Source organism: Loxodonta africana, chromosome 10 (genome assembly GCF_030014295.1).
Source record: "Loxodonta africana isolate mLoxAfr1 chromosome 10, mLoxAfr1.hap2, whole genome shotgun sequence".
Lineage (NCBI taxonomy): Eukaryota > Metazoa > Chordata > Mammalia > Proboscidea > Elephantidae > Loxodonta > Loxodonta africana.
The window spans coordinates 76,680,021-76,699,191 of NC_087351.1; the positions used below are offsets into that span (position 1 = coordinate 76,680,021).

Below are 19,171 nucleotides of genomic sequence, written 5' to 3' on the forward strand. Positions count from 1 at the left end.
CCCAGACCCAGCCAGAAGGCCAAAGGGCCTGTTAGCACTCAACATCAGCTCCTGCTGGGAGCTCAGGGTGGGTCCACAGACACGGAGCCAGTGGTCAGGCAGAAGGCCTGCACAGGTGGCCCTAAACAATGTGGACTCCCTGCTCAGAGGTGACCTGATGCTGAGGCCACTCCATCCCCACACTGGCCCCTACCCTGTCTCCATCAAGAGCCCTTCGATGATCCTGAGTATGGTCTTCCCAGACCTTGTTTGTCTCTCATAATTGTGTACAAGCCACCATGGGGCCAGCCTAAGCCCTCCAAACTCCTAGCACCTACCTGTGTGGTGGGATTTTTTCCACCTCTCTTTAGCCTCCAGCTGCAAGAGGACAGAGCTCCTTCCTGCACCTGACACTCCTCAGATCAAACATCTGAGATGCACTCCAGTCTTCCCTGACCCTTGCCCAGCCCACAGCTCTGTAGGGAAACCAGTCCAAACATGTGGGGTGAGGTAGGGGCAGGGAGCAGAGCTCGCTGGCTGGTGGGCTTCCAGCCCCGCATCACTCTGGTCTTCTATGTGGACACCAGGGGCCCCTGCCTCAGAGCTTTGTGAAGATGAGGGCTGTAGGAGCCCTTCTCTAGGCTGTGGTGAAAATCCACAGCAGGCCACATCACCCTCCCTTACCCTGCCCCACAGTTTCCTGCTCCAGGGCTGTACTCACACATGCTGAGCCGCTCCCAGCGAGTCTCCCACTTCTCCTTCATCTCCTTCGACCTGGACACCAACTGCTGCAGTTTCTCAGTGATCTGTGGGGAGGGAAGGGAGAAAAGCTGAGCCTTGGTTACTCTTTTCCCCTGCTGAGGCAGGATGTATGTAGATGGGTGCTAGAAAGAATGCTGGACTTGCTCACACAGGCCTAGTTTAAGTCTGGGCCCTGCCACTTGCCAGCTGTGCAGCCTTGGGCAAGCTACTTAACCTCTCTGAGGCACATATGCCCCTCCTATGAAATGCATGTGCCAAGTCCAAAGCATGCACACAAAGTGGGCGTTTGATAGGTTATGAGCCCACCCTCCCCTACTAAGTGGCCAGCTCCTTGAGGCAGAGATGGATTTTGCATGGCTCTAACTCCTGGGCCTGCGCACAGCCCGGATGCTCCGTAAGTAGAAGAAAGACAAGTCTTCTCAGAGAAACCATGTCCTGCAGCTCCCTCCCAGGAAGCTGCCTGGCCCATCATGTGTGGAGGCCAAGAGACGGGGGCTCCATCACAGCCCTCTCACCTCCTCTGAGGCCTGGTGCTGCCGCTGCATCAGGGACTTGCCGAGGTCCAGGCAGGCGCTGAAGTTCTTGCTCCGGGTTTCGATCTCTGCTGAGATGCCCTGGTGGTACTTCATGAGCAGCTCCACAGAGGAGACGTCCCTGGGGGGCAGGCGGACAACAGCGGGGGAGACAGTTGGGGACGAAAACTCTGAGCCAGAGTCACTCTGGCTTGTCTGAGGCCAAGTTCTGATCAGAGGGCGCTGGCAGCTGCCTCCCACCTGGGCTGCCTCCCACCTGGGCTGCCTTCCACCTGCCTCCGGGACTCTGGCCCCACTCCCTCTCCTCCCAGTGGGAACACTGATACCCTGGTGTCTTCCATGATCAGGGTACAGGGTTCCCAAGAGAAGTCTTGGGATATTATTCAACCATAAAAAGTTCTCATATATGCTATAGCATGGATGAACTTAGAAAACATTACGCTAAGTGAAAAAAAACAGAACAAGATTTTACATCTTGTATAATTCCATTTATATGAAATGTCCAGAACAGGAAAGTTCACAGAGACAGAAAGTGGACCGGTGGTTGCCCAGAGGCTGGGGGTAGAAGGGAATGAGGACAGCTAATGAGTATGGGGTTTCTGTTCGGGGTGATGAAAATCTCTGAAACTTCGATTGTGGTGATGGTTGCACAAATCTGTGAATATACTAAAAACCATTGAATGACATACTTTAAATGAGTGAATTTTAGAGTATGTGAATTATATCTCAATAAATACTTTTTTTTTTTTTTTAACAGAAGCAAGACTAACCAGTTGCTATCAAGCCAATTCTGACTCATGGCAACCCCAAGTGTGTTAGAGTAGAATTATATTCAATAAAGGCATTTTAAAAAGGTCTGGCCATCAGGACGGGTGTCATGGATTGGATTATGTACCCCAAAAAATATGTGTGTCAACTTGGTTGGGCCATGATTCCCAGTATTGTGTGGTTATCCTCCATTTTGTGATTGCAGTTTCATGTTAAGAGGATTAGGGTGGGATTGTAACATCACCCTTACTCGGGTCACCTCCCTGATTCAATGTGGAGGGAGTTTCCCTGGGATGTGGCCTGCGCCACCTTTTATTTCTCAAGAGATAAAAGGAAAGGGAAGCAAGCAGAGAGTGGGGACCTCATAGCACCAAAAAAGCAGCACCAGGAGCAGAGCATGTCCTTTGGACCCGGGGTCCCTGTGCCTGAGAAGCTCCTCGACCAGGGGAAGATTGAGGATAAGGGCCTTCCTTCAGAGTCTGCAGAGAGGGAAGGCCTTCCCCTGGAGCTGACGCCCTGAATCTGGACTTTTAGCCTACTTCACTGTGAGGAAATAAATTTCTCTTTGTTAAAGCCATCCACTTGTGGTATTTGTTATAGCAGCACTAGATGACTAAAAAAACAGGCCACCCTACGACAGAGGATGGAGATGGACCAGCAATAATTGCTGAAATGACACAAACTGAATTGGGAACCACAGGGAAGAAAGCTGTGGTCCCCGTTGGGCCTCTCACTGCCCTTGTGACTATCTCCACCTCCCATGGACAGTGAGTCTTCTTCCTGAGTTTTGGGGAATGGTCCCCCACACCCTAGCACTGGGGAAGAGGTAGACAGTCTTGGATCTGCCAACTTTGGATGTGTGAGTCACTTATTGTCACTGGCAACAGCAGTCACTGCCCCCATTGTAGGATCGGAACGACACATGTCCTTCTCACCACGCTCAGGATTCCCCTTACTCTGAAAAGGCAGATCCTCCAGGAGAAGCCTGGAAAAAGCCACTTTCTGCCTGGACCCAGCCGCAGGCCTCAGAAGCCCCCCCCGGTGCTTCCCATGCACCCATCTGTCCACACTGTTCCTCCATGGAGGTGTTTCAGTGTAGAGCCCTAGTCTGTCCCAGTCATTCTGGGACGACGTAGCCAAGGAACGAAGCTGCCTGGAGGACACCCCCTCACCTGGGCTTCTCCTGGGTCTCGATCTGCCGGATGATGCTCTCCATCCAAGACAGGAGGTCATGGGCCATGTTGAAGAAGCGGAATTTGTCAGCCGTGTCCACCAGCTGGGTCCGGCGCCCAGCACAGGCATCGAGCAGTACCTGCCACGCAGCAGACACCTCCTGCTCTTTTTTCTGGAGAGGTTCGGCCCGTTCCCCAGCGTACGCTGCCTGCAGTTGAGTGGCCACGTTCTGGAACTGCTGTACCTGTGGTTGGGCAAAACTGGACATCGTTCCCCAAACAGAGACACCTCGGGCCCAGGATGGGCAAGGGCATCTGTCTCCTCTTGGCCTCCCTCTCCAAGGCACGCCTGAAAGGCCAGCTCTTCAGCATCACACCAGTGGCTGCTGTGGGGCAGGGCTCCTTGCCTTGGCATCCCTGCCTACCTAATCTGGTGTCTGAGCTTTGATGAGGATTTGGAAGACAGAAGGACTCTATGCTCTTGGATCTCAGAAGAGATAATAACAAAACAACTATGTACCAGTCACCATTCTAAGCACTTTATATTTATTAGCTCTTCATCTTTAAAACAACTCCATAAAAGAGATACTATTATTACCCGTTTTTCAGATGAGGAAAATGAGGCACAGGAAGGTTCAATGACTTGCCCATGGTCACTCACACTAGCGAAGGGAACAGCTGGGTTTGACTATGCTCCTGAGTCCATGTTCTTAACCACTATGCATGCCACCTCTCCAAGAAAGGCGCTTGGCCAATTCCCCTGTTTGAGGCTGGCACCAGGGCAATGAAACCCTACTCCTGAGCCAGGCTCCGGAGGTATGAGACCTCAGTGGGGCCAAACCTGTCTCAGGCACCACCCCCACCTCAAACCAAGTGCTGCGCCCTTCCACCGCCACCACCCCCCCCCCCACGACACAACAGCTGCACACCAGGAGGACAGATCCCCAGGATGTCCCCCTTCTGGGTGAATCAGGGGCCCAACTTACCTTGGTGCTTGATTCCTGAACCCCAGCTCACCAGTCCCTACTCCATGAAAGCCTGGTGAGCTCTTGACAGCTCGGGCCCCTCAGCAGCTGGAACCCCTCACCTGTGCATTTTCTAACACACCAAGCCCTGTGGATCCCTAGAGATTTGTAGAGGTGCCTTACGGGGCACCCTAGTGATAGGGGAGGGGATCTAAGCAGCAGCTCTTGGGGTCCTCTAGCTTTGATGTGGAAAGGCGAGTAGCCTGGTGGTTAAAAGCATGGAGTCTATATAGCCAGGCTGTCAGGGTTTGAATCCCGGCTCCACCATTTATTATCTGTGTGATCTGGGAGACCTACTTAACCTCTGCCTCACTTTCCTCCTTTATAAAGTACAGATGATATTAGTACCTACTTCAGAGGATGGCTAGGAGTACTCAGTGACTATGTATATTGTTTATGACAGCACCTAACACCAGAGAAGTTCTATGTAAGTGTTAGCTGATAACATTGCTGTACAACCAGAGAAACTGAATTTTGATATATTAAACGCTTTGGGTTTTTGTGATGACTCAGTTTGAAGAACTACTTCTGAAGCTAAAGAATGTCTGAAAACCACTGCTCTGCCCCCTGCCTTGATACCCTGAGCTGGCGCCTCTCTGAGGTGGTGGAATGTGCTGGTAGCCACTCTAGAGGGGAAAGGCTGAAGCCTGGTGGGCCCCCAACACCCTGGGGCCCCCTAGGATGTTGGCCATGTGGGAGCTATGGAAGCACGTGGCCTGGAGCCTGTGGGAGGCGGTGATGGGGACAGGCACCTGCTCGCCCAGCAGTTGGAGCTCCCGCTCGAAGGCAGTGTGCACCCGGTGGAAGGACTCTGCGGTGCTGGCATCCAGCCCCACGTCCTCAGGTAGCTCGCGGTGCTTCTCGTCTATGAGGCCCAGGATCTCGGTGCCGGTGTAGAAGTAGCGGTGCTGGTCGTAGGAGGCAGCCAGCAGCTGCATGTGTGTGTCGATGAGTTCCAGCAGGTCCGCCCACATCTCATTCAGCTCATCCTTCCACTCAGCGATAGTGGCCGCTTCGTTGTGGCCCATGTCGATAAGCCGATCGATATAGCCATTCACGTAGTCCACCCGCTCCTGCCCGATTGTCCCAGTCTCCCGAGCAAAGTCCCGGAACTTGTCCCGGAGCAGCTGGACATAGGGTAGACAAAAATGTGGTTACCAGGGCCTAGGAGCAGACTTGAGGTTGTCCCACTCTAGCTGCAGACTTTCCTGGGTGGCGGCCACGGCCTCACGAGGTACTCTCAGGGCAGGCCTAAAATGCAATGGTCACACTCACACTGGGGTGTGACTGCATCTCTGTGCCACATTTTGCAACTGGCAGGGGTGTTGTGTGCATCTCGAACAACAGCTGGCTTGTATCTATTGCACTGAAAAAACCAAACCAGTTGCTGTCAAGTCGATTCCGACTCATGGTGACCCCATGTGTTGCAGGGTAGAACTGCGCTCCATAGGGTTTTCAAGGCTGTGACCTTTCTTTTGAGGTGCCTCTCAGTGGGTTTGAATCACACTACCCTTTTGGTTAGTAGTCAAGTGCTTAACTGTTTGCGGCACCCAGGACTCCATCTACTACATTAAAGGAAAAAAAAAATAAGGCTGTAGCTGTGACTACTCACAGTAATCTGGTCAAAGTCTTGACCTATTTCTGTGGAAGATGCAACCTTCTCCTTTTCTAAAATCCACTGCTCCAAGTCGTCTTTCTCCCTCTTCAGCTGGTACAGGTGATACTTGTTCTCCAGGTCCCGCCTGCGTTCCTCTGCCATGTCCTTTAGCCCTGCATACTTCTTGTCCACTTGCCCCTGAAGTCTGATGATCTGTTCCCTGGAATTCAAACCAAGAAAAAAGTCATTAGTGATGGAATTGAGAGCCCAAAGCAGACAGCTCAGAGACACCAGCATGCTCCTCTCCCCAGCCTGTGGCAGGGACAGGTGGAGGGTGAAGCATAGGAGAAATGGGAGTGACTTTCCCTGGGGAAGAGTTGGGGAGAGAAGGCTGGTGTTCCTCATTCTGTTCAAATTCATCACTTAGACCGTGATGCCTCAGGGCATGAGAGAAATGTGTCCCTCTTGGAGTTGGTGCCTTCTGCCTCTCCCCTCACTCTAGGCAGCCCACAGAGATAAAAGCAAGTATAAACTGCTTCATTATTCTTCCAAGGAGGTCGATGGAGCAGCGCCGTCTAAGGACAGGACTCTGGAAGCAGGGGCCCTGCTTAGCATTTTGGGGAAGGACAAGCAGTGCCAGGGGGTTCAGTCCTTGCCATTCCTGGGATACATTTGGGGTGGCTACTAAGTACCCATAGCTGTGCATGCCCTAATGGCAGCTGATGGCAGGGGAGTGACCTGGAGACAGCCTGAGCTGTCTGGCCTGGTGGGCTCCCATTTATGCAGAATTCAACCAACTGAAAAGTTTAGGTGAGTATGTTTTCCACCTTAGGATTTCCACCTTATGATTTCTACCACATAATGATTCTGCTGAGACACTATGAGACCTGAAGTACCTTCTGGACCATAAAAAGAAAAGCAAATTTCATTGTCTCTTTAACATATTCTAACTTTTCAAGAGACTGGAGTTCTCGGTTATTTGCTGTCCCATTCTGTGAGCTTGTTGCAAACCAGGCCTTAGTCTGCCCAGCTTGAGGTTACTTGCACAAAACCAAGGTATAAAATAGAATCATGCCAATCAATAGTCCAGAAAGCAGTCTTCTCAAACACCTCTTCTTTTGGAAAATGGTTCCATTTTCCCCACGTTGACCTGAATGGACATTGGTTGATGGGGCCTCTGGCCGGATACCCACGACCTGGGACAAATCGCCCCCGGAGGAGGCACGCACCCCTCAGGGTGGCCTGCAGACAGCAGACGCTGGGCGCGGCCTGCCAGCTGCTTGATGTTCCTGCCATACTCCTCCACCGCACGCTGCTGTCGCAAATGCCGCTTAAGCATCACAATGGCGTTCTCTTCATCCTAGGAGGCAGCAGACATGTCAGGGGGTGCAAGCTCAGCCTGGCCCAGGCTCCCTCCTGGAGGGAGTTATAGTTCAGCTCCTGGAGGTGCCCGAGGTGGAAGGAGAGCCAGGCTTGGGGGCTCCCCACAGGAGCGTCATGCGGGTTCCCTTCCTGCCTCTTCCCTTCTTTCCCAGCAATGCCTGTAACCTACATCTCTCTCTCAACATTCCCAATGCCCACCCGATGTCTACCCTTCCTTCCAGCCCCAGCTCCAACCTTCCTTCCCCCATGAACGTTTCCTATGCTATCCCAGCTTTTAGAGACCCCCTCGCCTCACCTCTCATGCCCTCCACAACAGTACACTGGTACAGACTCCACCTCCCAAAAAAGGGAAGAACCCTTGGGATAGAGCAAATCGAAGCTGGCACATTCATGGAGCACCCACCTGCAGTATGTGTGTTGTGGGGATGTTCTCAAGGAGGTGGGGCATCGTAATAAGGCTGAACTGAGACGGAGCTGGGAGACTTTTTGAGTTCCCCATACACGCCTCTCCCCCAGCCCTCAGACCCACCCTCCTGGACTTACAAGAGTTCCACTGACTGCCCACCCACAGCTCTCCCTCTAGCCAGCGTCCCTGCTGGCACCCTGTGTAGCAGACCTTGGGTATCTCGTGGGAGATGACGTAGACTCCCTGCTCGGTGATCCAGGCCTCGGCCTCTCCTGCATCCAGATAGTACTGCTGGGCCTCATTGGCATCCTGCAGGCGCTGCAGCCGCTTGGATGCTGCCTCCTGCAGCCTGTCCCATGAGCCCTCCAGGTGTTCTAGGCGCTCCCTGATGTCCTGGCAGTCATCGATCTCACCCGCATTCACCAGCTCGTGGCCTCTGTGCAGCACGTCCTCGATCCGTGGCATGTGGCCCTGGATCTCGTTCTGCAGCGTCTGCAGCCGGAGAGGAAGGGTTCAGAGGCAGGGCCTTCCTACCTACCGGCCCTCCTCACTCTGCAGGGAGGCCACCCTCCCCCGTCACAGAAGCAAGGCCAGAGCAGGTGATGATGACCATGGCCAGGTACCGTGGGAAGCACTTCACAAGAATCATCTGCTTTAACCTTCATTTAGCCTCACAAGTAGGTGGAAACTGCACAGAACAGTTACAAAGTTGCTTGCAGAAGTCAAGGTGGCTGGGAGTGGCAGAGCTGGAACTTGAACACAGCTCTACCAGATTCCAAAGCCTGTGCTCTGGTTTGCTACCTGCTCTTCCTCTACTCCAGCACGGCTTGATTTTTTATGTGTATGTGTGAGAGGAAAGGAGAAATAATTTTAAAATGGGCTTTTGAGATCTTATTTTAGCAGCTTTTGCTCCATATAAGAGTAGAAAATTGCCTCATATTGAGAGTTAGGTTTTGTGGGTTTTGCCCCCATTTCTCACATCTTGCCGTGATGTATTATTTCTTGTTTGAGCCTGTGGTCACCAAATGGCATTTTCCTCCCACTCTGGTGAGTGGGTCACCTCTTTCTTCAGGAGGCCCTGACACACGTGATACTTTCTTGATCCTAGAGGCCCAAGGCCAGTCGCTTCTTACGTGTGGACTCCTTATGCCCTTTGTCCTCCTTTTTTTATAGTTTTGCCCATGGGTTTTCAAACTGTCTGGAGGGCAGGGCAAGGGCAGTACACATGGGTAGACTGCCAGCACTTAAAATACATATTAAATAGCAATCTCCACAATTCACCTAACACGCATTTTTACACTTTCTGCTCTGAATCTTGATTTTGATGGTTTCCTGTGGTCTCTGTAATTGTAGTCAAACAATCCATGTTGTCACCTCCATCTGCCTCTTCACTTTCCCTGAGATCTTATGACCTCTGCAGGGTACCCTAAAAATGTGTTTCTTTGAGGGCTTGAACTGGTTCATTCCAGTTCACACCCCTGCTGAGAATCTGCATTTCAAATAAGTCTCCAGGCAATGCTAATGTTGTTAGGGACTGTCATGAATTGAAATGTGTCCCCCCAAAACATGTGAACTTACCTGGGCCATGATTCTCAGTGGTTTGGCAGTTATGTAATGATGTCATATCCCCATGATGTGATTTGATGTGATCAACCAATCAGTTGTAAGGGGATTAGGGTGGGATGCAACACCCTTACCCAGGTCACAGCCCTGATCTGATGTAAGAGGAGTTTCCCTGGAGTGTGGCCTTTATTACTTTTTATCTTACAAGAGATAAAAAGAGAGAGAGGTGAGCAGAGAGTGGGGGACTTTCTACCACCAAGAAAGAAGAGCTGGGAGTGGAGTGTGTCCTTTGGACCTGGGGTCCCCGTGCTGAGAAACTCCTAGACCCAGCGGAAGACTGAGCTGACAGAGAGAGAAAGCCTTTCCCTAGAGCTGACACCCTGATTTTGGACTTCTAGCATCCTAAACTGTGAGAGAATAAATTTGTTCGTTAAAGCCATCCACTTGTGGTATTTCTGTTATAGCAGCACTAGAAAACTAAGACAGGGACCAATTCTGAGAACCCCTAGTGGAGCAGTGATTTTCAAAATCCTGGGGATCTTGTTAAAGTGTAGATTCTGATTCAGTATATCTGGAGTGGAAATGCAAATTCTCAGCATGGGTTTGAACTGGACCAAACTAGTTCAAAGCCTTGGTTCCTCTCTCTCTTTTTAAGCAATTATTTCCTAGTCTGCCGTGATATGTTCTTATTCAGGATTTCTTCTTCCCGGAATTTATTCATTCAAAAAATATTTACTAAGTTCCTTTCTATGTGCCAGACCCTGTTCTGGGTGCTGGGAACAATATGGAAACAAGATAAGCAAAAATCCCTGCCCTCATGAAGCTTATGCTCTAGTAGAGGAAATAGATGATAAGCATGTAAATAAATGAATAAATGCAGTGCTATGAGAAAACACAACAATGGGATGGAGAATGTCTGCCTCTCCTAGCTGGAGGAGTCAGGCCTTTCTGAGAAGATAACATTTGAGTGAGACACGGATGATGAGAGGGAGCCAACTGCACAAAGATCTGGGAGATGAGTATTCCAGGAAAGAGGGAAGAGCAAGTGCAAAGGCCTTGGTGTAGAAACTCGCCTGGCCTGTCTGACGACCAGAAGAGCTGGGATACCCTGAAGGAGGGTGAAAGTGATAAGAGATGAAATTTAGTGGTAGTAGGGGTCAGATCAGGCAGGAAAGCAGTTCTTAGCCCTGGTTGCATATTGAGTAATTTGTGAATCTTTCAAGTATGCACACACAAACAAACACACAGAGCCAAGGCCTCACCCCCAGATCCTAATTTAATTGCTCTGAGGTGGGACCTAGGCATTAATATGTCTAAAAGTTCCCCAGGTAGTTCTTCATTGTAGCCAGTGTTGAAAAGCACTGCTACAGCACCTTGCAAGATTTGATTCTAATTGCAACGGAGATCCATTAGAGTAGTGGTTCTCCAAGTATGGTCCCCCACCAGCAACATCAGCATCACCTGGGATCTTGTTAGAAATGCAAGTTCTTAGGCACCACCCATGGTTCAGTATATCTCAGGTGAAGTCTGGCCAGGTGTGTTTTACCAAGCCCTCTGATGAGTCTGATGCTCACTGAAGTTTGAGAACCACTGCAAGAGGGGGTTTTAAGTGAAGAATTTCATCAGCTGACTTACGTTTTAGCCAGGCTAGTCTAAAATAGTCTTTTCTGGGGTAGCCACGCTCTCCCCTGATTGCCTTTCCCTGCTTGGCTATGGCAATCACATCTATATTTGTTTTGGTCTGTTCCTGAAATAGCCACCTCCAGCCAGGGATGTTAAAAACCTTTTGGCAATAACACGAATAAAGCTGGACAGTCAGAAGTCTTTAGTGTTGGAAAGGTCTGTGTGACTCATTTTACAGCGGAGGAAGCTGAGGCTCTGAGAATACTATCTTTGACATGGCTCCCTCCTTTAACTGAAGGTTGTGGCATTAACTGAACCCCTACCTCTATCACCTTCTAGCCCAGGTCCTTGTCTATTACGCCATTGATCATGGTCCCTGACTAGATCACGTCAATTGGAAGCAAAGGGTCTGAGGGAGCTTTTAATTAAACCTCTTTGAGAAAAAATTCAGGCCCTCTGCTGGGCTCAAAAGGTCCTGTGAGCAGGTGTCAGGGATGGAGGTGCTGTCTGCCGTGACCTTTCTTCCCTCAGGAGCTGCAGTACCAACTGGCACACACCGGTCTCCTTTGGGCTCTCAGTCCCCAGGAACTCCTTGCTCACGGCTTGGGCTGCCCGCACTTCCTAGCCCAGAGAGAAGACCAGGAAGGAGGAACTCTAGGCCCAAGAGAAGGGTCTTCACCACCCCCCAGCTGATCATGGAGGTGCTGCGACCCCACACAGCTGGCCTGCTTTGAGGATGCTGGCTCCTGCTGCAACCCTAACACATTTCCCAGATTCTGAGCGAGGCCACGGAAGTTTCCAGTCGAGCCTACAAGAGAGCAGAGCAGCAGAAGGATGTCTGCTCCTTGGGTTCAGAGTCCACATTTAATGGCTTCCTAATAGGGTTTCCGCTCACAAGGATCCTCACATGTCCAGAGAAATGGGTCCTACTTACCCTGAGGGCACCTGGCATGCCAAGCTCAGCCCTAGAAGAGTGGCAAGGCCATGTTGTGGGAGAGAAACCAGGGGTTATTTGCCACCTCTCAGCAAGGCCAGTGAGCACAGAAGCTGTGAAAGCACATTAACCCCCAGGCAGACCTCCCAGGTCCTACACTCACCTGTGCCCTAAGGAGTCTGACTGTCCCCCGCCCCGTGATCCTCTCTGCAATCACCAAAGTCTGCTCTTTCTACTGTGAGACTATGAACACAGTTTGGAACTTCACACTACCAACAAGGGCAGGAATCGGGGAGTGGGGGGGTCTGATGTTGCTGGCCTTCTGCAGGTCAGCGCTGGGCTTTCCTCCCTGGGGCAGTAAGGAGGCCTGCAGAGGTGAGGCAGGACTCACCTGGTTCTTCTTCATGAATAGCTGAACGGTTTGCAGATTAATGCCATAGTCATCCGACAGGGCCAGAGGCAGCCTCTCCTCCACCCAGAGCTGCAGAGACCAGGAGACCAGAAGGTAGGGTGATGGCTGATGGCCACCCTTTCCCAAGCACTCACTAGGGGCCAGACATAGCTTTGCCTGCATTATCTCCCTGGTTCCTCCCAACACCCCTTCAGGGTTTTGTCCCTATTTTACAAATGCGGATATTTTGGTACTTTGACCCATGGAGTCAAATAAGTTACTCCTGATCACCCAGGGGAGGGTAATGGAATTGGATCTCAAACGGTCTGTCTGGCCCCAAAGTCCATGCTGTTAACCGTTGATGCTAGTACGTGTACGGTGATTTACCAGTCAAAAAGCATGGTTTTTATGCTTATATTTAATGTAATCATCACAAGACAACCCTATAAGAAGGAAGGGAGTTGACCAGACATCTGCTGCCAAGAACTGCTCTGGGTGTCAGCCAGCTACCCTTGATGGCAGCTGCCAGGACAGCCATGGGGACTAAGAGGAGGCTGCAGCACACGCACCGTCTCATCCTCTAAGTCCCGGCTGATCTGCAGCTTGGCTCTAGATGATTCCAGCTGCTTCTTCCTCCTTTCCAGGGGCTCCAGGAGGTTCAGGAACCGCTTCTCGATGCTCACGTCTGCATCCCCCACCTCCTCTTCAGGTGAGGGTGCCTGGGCAAATAACTCCCCCAGCTCCTCCTTCCGCACAATCAATTGGTCCTCCACTCGCTGGGACACAAGGACAACGGTGTCAGCACCAGCCTTGGCAACTGGGCAGCTCCTCCCTCCTCTTCACTTCCTGTATCTCACCCATTCTCTAAGGCCCAGTTTGAGCTCAGCCTCCTCCAGAAAGTCTCTCTAGATGCCTGCACTCATCATCCTCTCCTCTGCTGACTGTCCTGTATTTCTCATGCATCCTTTTATCAACCCATTTAGGACCCCTCTCCTACCCACTGCAAAGGAGTTGGAGATGAGTTATGAGCAGAGAGACATTTTTTTGCATGAAATAAAAGCAAATCCAGCGAGAGGAACGGAAAGAGCACTTACTTCTGGGTTGTGGATTTGCTTCCCAAGAGCCATTCTAGCTCTAACACTCTGCGTTTACAACCCTCTCACATGCCTTCAGTTTCGCCAACATCCGGTTGACACTGGTCAGGTCCTTGCCCGGGTCATCCGAACGCAGCTGGTCCTCCATGGCGCTGATCCACTTGTTGAGGTCGGCACGCGTCTGTGAACGCAGGTCAGAGCTCCGGGCAGCTGAGAGTTGTTGGGTCTTCTTCTGTGTGGTGGCCTGCAGCTCATCCCAGAGCTGGTGCAAGTCTTTCAGCCTCTGGGTCACAATGCTTGCAAACTGGGGCTTCTCTTCTATCAGGTGCTTTCCTTCCTGTGTGGGCAAGGAGGAGTGCTCACCCTCTGAGGGCCAAGGCACCCTTGCTCAGCTCTGCTCCAGGTGGCTGTAAGGGGCTACCCTGAAAGGAGGTCACTAAGGCAAAGAATCTGTTAGAACTTGGGTGAGGATCAAATGAAAGACCCTAGGAACCCTAGAGTTATTTGCATTAGAAAGGCAGGTAGGGAGAGCTTTATAAGGAGCTGGCAGATGAGGGTTCCCAACCAAAGCAAACCCACTGCCATCGAGTCGATATGAGACAAGGGTCAGCGGGTATTAAAAAATCCATCCAGTTGTACCCAGCATGGAAACTCCCTTTTGGCTCCATCCTCTCTTGCTGATCTTCCTACAGGTTGTGCACTAAATTCTGGGGATCTCCGAGGTTTCCTTATCTGGTTTTCACCTGTGTAATGTATCTTTTGGAGTGAGTAAAATGTGATAAGAGGAGCCCTGGAGGCGCAGTGGTTAAAGCAATCGGCTGCTAACTTAAAGGTCAGCAGTTCGAACCCACGAGCTGCTCTGCAGGAGAAAGATATGTTGATCTGCTTCCATAAAGATTTCAGCCTTGGAAACCCTATGGGACAGTTCTACCCTGTCCTACAGGGTCGCTATGAGTTGAAATCGACTCGAAGGCAACCAATTTGGTTTGGTTTTGGTAAAGTGTGATATGGGCTGGGCCTAGAAATATATGTTAATAATAAGAGTTAATACTTATTGAGTGCCTAGTAATTGCCAAGTACTATTCTAAGTGTTCTATATGTTTTAAAGTACTTAACGCTCACAACTCCATCAAGTAGGTACTATTATTCCCTCCCCCCATTTTATAGATGAAGAAACTGAGACACAAAGAGGATAAGGAGCCACATAGCCTGGGTCAAGAGCCTGCACCTTTAACAACTATGTGACATGGCCTCGTATGGACACTGTGCCTGCTTCTTCATGGACAACCATGGCGAGAAGGGACACAGGTGCATGATTCCCAGGTCTAACTCCAGTCACATTTTGACTTGCGCCACTGGGAAAGTTTACTAAAGAAGGGGTTCTTAGTTCCCCATCTATGAGGGGTATGCATGACCATTCCCTCGTGATTCTGCCCATCCAAATGGCGAGGGTCAGTGATCCCCCAGGATCACTCAGGTTGTCTCACATATTCCTCTGCCCCTGGGCAGGACAATGATGGGAGTCTGATGAGGACAATGAAAGGCAAACTGAGATAATTGCTGTCTTGGCCCTGAAACCTGAAGCTCTAGCTAGGCATCCTCACCATCCTGGACTGCCAATTCTGACCAGGCTTAACAAAAGTGGATATATAGGAGCTTTGAAACTTTAATGACTATTTAGAGGCATTCTAGGCTCTCCAGCAAGCTTCAGCACAGTGTCTACACCCTGGGTGAAGCCCCATTCAGACACCATATCTGAGCAGAGAGCCCATCGCCACTTTCTTTACTTACTGCGTCAATGCTCTCTAGCCACCCTTGGTGGGAAGCCAACTCTGCCACAAATGCCTGGTGCTTCAGCCATCTGTTGTGAAGGTTTCGCGATTCATCATAGGAAACATCCTGAGATGTCAGCAGCTTATCATTGATCCAGAGAGTGAGCTGTGGGCAGAAAGAGTGGGTCCAATAGTCCTTGAGTGTATCTCCTTGACCAGAGGCTCAGGGCAGGACCTGCTGTCCACCCCTGGCTGCAGAAGGAGAAGGCTTCATGAGTTAGTGAGCCGACAGGAGGAAGTGTGAGCACAAGAGAATACTAATCCCCAACTCCCAGCACAGGCAACTTAACCCTTGTTGTTCCAGGGCTAAACTATGGGCACTGGTGTGTCTTCCCCGTTACAGTGTGTGCAGTGTGAGATCAGGGATATTTTATTCTTCTCTCCATATATCCAGGACTTAGGTCAGGGCCTGACGTAGTGCAGTAACTCAATAAATGTTTATTGGGTGGGTAAATAAATCTGTTCTTTGGCAGTAGGGTGAGAAGTCATTAACAAACACAGAGAAAATGTTATCTGAGAAAAAAGCCAAGGACAGATCCTGTAATTAACAATGAAGGAAGACTGTGATGAGCATCCAATGTTTTCAAGATGTCTTGGCACACTGCCAAGCCTTGTTTGTGCCAAGGGCAGAGGGAGATGGAAACAGAGTTGCTTGAGCTGAGAGGAAAGGGGTAGGAAGATGAGACCAAGAAAGCAGTCAGGGAAAGGCCCATTCCACACAGGAAATATTATTGGTGGAGGGACCTAGGACTGCAGGTTAAACACTTTCCCTACACAGCCAGCCCCAGATTGAGCAAGAACCGTCTAAGCCAGCAGCTCTCCAACTAGAAGGCCTGTTTAAAGTGCTGCTTTCTCTCTCTCAACCCTTAAGGTTCTGATTCATCTGGGCCTGAATGGGGCTGAGGAATTTGCATTTAACTAGGGCCAGGCCTGGCTACATAATTTGCAAGGACCAATACAAACCGCAAATGTTCAAAATGATTAAAAATTTCAAGATGACAACAGCAGAGCATTGAAACAAGAGCAGACACTTCTAAGTGCAGGACCCTGTGTCTTCACCGGTTCCCCACCCATGAAGCCAGCCCTAACCAGACCATAGGTGAACCTCATACAGATAGTCCTCAGACCATTCTTTGAGAACCCTGTCCTAAAAAAATGTCCTAGACTTTGCAAATTAAAAGCTGAGTTTTCAGATATGAAAAAAAAAAAAAAAAGAATTGTGGAATTAAAGATTCTAGGAGTTGTCAAGTGCCCAGAGTTCCCACTCATGGAATCACACAACTCCAGAGTCAGAAAGGCCCCCTATGGGCACCTCTAGGGCACTTTGCCCCTGAAAGGAGTCTCCTGAAACATGGCCCCTCACCTCCTGGCAGTTCTGGAGGAAGTGCTGCAACCCCAGGTTGTCTCTCAGAAGAACCAAGGACTCCTGGGCCTTCTCGTCATTCTTTCTGTGCCTGAAAGGGAAGTCACAGTCACAACAATGCTGAGCCTGGCATCCTTGCATGACACCAACATCCCAAACGGGCTCCAGGGCCCCTGTGGCTCTGGGGGCAAGGGAGTACCTGTCCTCAATCAGCTGCACCTTCTCTTTGATCTTTTCTGAGTAGAGGTTTCCCTCGGCTACCAGCTTGTTTCCAGAATCCACAGGACTTAAGACTTTATTTCGGTTGTTCTCCATAGACACCAAGAAATCTTCAAACTTCTGGATCCCAGCCTCTGCAGCTTCAGGGGAGTCTGGGGACTCCAAGTGAGCCAGAGTATATTCCTGTTGAAGCAAGATTCCGCGACACGCTGAGGAGGCGGTGAAGGCACCACCAGGAGGAGCTGCACGTGCAGTCATGTGGACTACAGTGTGAATGGTGCCCCCCAGGGGCCCCGTGAATCTGTGCAGGAAACCCTGGTGGCATAGTGGTTAAGAGCTACAGCTGATAGCCAAAAGGTCGGCAGTTCCAATCTACCAGGTGTTCCTTGGAAACCCTGTGGGGCAGTTCTACTCTGTCCTATAGGGTTGCTATGAGTCAGAATTGACTCGACAGCAACGAGTTTTGTTTTTTAAAGCCACATGGAAGGCAAGCATGTCTGCCTCAAACTGACCTGGAAACAGGATATAATTTGGGACACAGGGCTGGAAAAGCACATGATAAAAAACAAAGAGAATTTTCCCCATAATTCATTGCCAAAGAAAGCCTAAGAAAAGCACCATTTGGTCACTGAGCCCAACAGCACATCTGTAGACTCACCTCTAGTGCCATTCGTTGCCTGGAGAGACCCTCCCCCACGCCCCAGCCCTGAAGACCTCTCTCTCTACCTGGCTGCTGAGGATGGCTTCAGCCTGCTTGGCATCCCTCTGGAACTCCTGGAAGCCAAGGCACTGGTTGAGTGTGCGGCCACGGCTTTCCCACATCCGGTGCAGGGCGTCCCAGCCAGTGTCCAGGCCCGCCAGCCGCTGGCTCAGGAGCTGGTACTCGGGGTCTGTCTGGTCGCGGATCACCTTCTCCCCGGATGCTTTGACATCTTGATAGGGCTCCTGGTGCCCATCAATATCATCCTTGATCTTTGTATGATCCTGCAGGAGCTTCTCAGCCTCTGGGAGTGACTCAGGCGTGTCCTCAGAGGCCACAGCCTTCTGGGCCATGGAAAGCCAGGCCTGGAATTTATCCAGTTTCTGTAGGAAGGCCTGCAGCTGGCTGGCTTCCCCCAGGGAGGCCTCCTGGCCCTGCAGGGCTTGCTGCAGACCCTGCCACAGCAACTCTACACCTTCTTGCCTCTGTCTAATGTCCTCCTTCTGCTCGGGGTGTAACTCCATCAGCTCCTGTGACTCACGCTCCAGGGTACTCACACGATCCTGGATGGCAGCCACATCGCGCTCCAGCCCTGACAACTTCCGCTGGATGGCGATGACCCCTGCCAGGTCCTTGCCCAGGTCCTTTGTGGACTCTACTACCTCCGTCTTGTCCTTGATCCACTTGCTGGTCTCCTCACAGTCCACACAGTAGTTGTGCACCCGGAGGGCCGAGTCCACTGCCTTCCTCCGCTCCGCCACCATGGTCTTGAATGCCTGCCACCTGCACAGCAGGGACACAGCCCACAGTCAGTGAGGGGGCCCAGGGAAAACAGGGTATTTAACTCTTCTCAAAGGGCATTCCTTCTCAGATTTCCCACCAGAGTCTTCCCCACAGACCTTGTTGAGAAACAATTATCTACCCAACAAACTGTGGGTGAGTAAAATTCATTTATTTAATTTTTACCAAAGACATATATATGCCAATCAGACCTTTCAATCAGCAGGAGGCTATCAATGATGTGAGTCTAAACATAAGCAAAGGAAAAGGACATTTAGGTAGCTTGTGTACATGGCTAGATTTCAGGTAAGCACACAATTTCCCCAGATTTTTCTGAAATACTGAAAATAGTTAGAAAGCTCACATTATTAACTTCAGGACTGCTTCAAGACATAGAGGAGCCATGCAAATGCCCAAAGTCACATTACAAGTGTCCTAGGGCCTCAAAAAATCACTTTGGGTCTAAAAGAAAAGTGGCTTGGTGAAGAGAAGGAAGGGAAGGAGTAGAGAGATGAGGAAGAAGCTGGAATTATAATCAAAATGAATAACAATCTTAATCTTCAAGTGCAGTGTGGCTCTGAACTCAGGAAATGTGCAAAGGTCTGGTGGATGTTCTGCGGGTCTAGGAGGTTTGCAGCACACAATAAGCCTCTTCTGGAGATCTGCCTTCAAAACTCACAGCCATGAAAAACCTAGGAGGGTAGTTCTACTATGAAACACATGGGGTCACCATGAATCAAATCAACCCAGTGGCAAGTGGCTGACCTGCTGCTTTGTTGGAAGGTTCTATTAGCCGAGGCTCAGACCATCAGGGACACCTCCCATGGGCCTAGATTGACTGCGTCATTACACCATACATGCACCCTAGAGTAGGCAGAATGCTTATTCACCAATTGAACGTATCTTTCTTGAATATTCACCAGGCGTAAGACATTATGTTAGAATTTGGGAGAATATAGCTATAGCCAAGCCTGGCCTTTATGGAGCGTATGATTTAGAAAGAAATTAAGAGGAGCTCATAAAACAACTACAGTATTAAGTAACATG

General features: G+C 50.5%; 1 protein-coding gene across 1 annotated transcript in view; it reads right to left on the bottom strand.

Annotated features, from left to right (window-relative positions):
- SPTB (spectrin beta, erythrocytic) overlaps positions 1 to 19,171 on the bottom strand; it is a 76,588-nt gene that overhangs the window by 21,168 nt on the left and 36,249 nt on the right. The window contains exons 15-28 of the mRNA XM_003408711.4: positions 17,371 to 18,127; positions 16,625 to 16,827; positions 16,426 to 16,516; positions 15,022 to 15,168; positions 13,304 to 13,567; positions 12,706 to 12,912; positions 12,137 to 12,226; positions 7,836 to 8,117; positions 7,066 to 7,196; positions 5,852 to 6,056; positions 4,992 to 5,366; positions 3,215 to 3,459; positions 1,257 to 1,395; positions 701 to 785 (exon numbers count right to left, since the gene is read on the bottom strand). Coding sequence (XP_003408759.3) covers positions 701 to 785; positions 1,257 to 1,395; positions 3,215 to 3,459; positions 4,992 to 5,366; positions 5,852 to 6,056; positions 7,066 to 7,196; positions 7,836 to 8,117; positions 12,137 to 12,226; positions 12,706 to 12,912; positions 13,304 to 13,567; positions 15,022 to 15,168; positions 16,426 to 16,516; positions 16,625 to 16,827; positions 17,371 to 18,127 — 3,221 coding nt within the window. The remainder of the gene's footprint in view (positions 1 to 700; positions 786 to 1,256; positions 1,396 to 3,214; positions 3,460 to 4,991; positions 5,367 to 5,851; positions 6,057 to 7,065; positions 7,197 to 7,835; positions 8,118 to 12,136; positions 12,227 to 12,705; positions 12,913 to 13,303; positions 13,568 to 15,021; positions 15,169 to 16,425; positions 16,517 to 16,624; positions 16,828 to 17,370; positions 18,128 to 19,171) is intronic.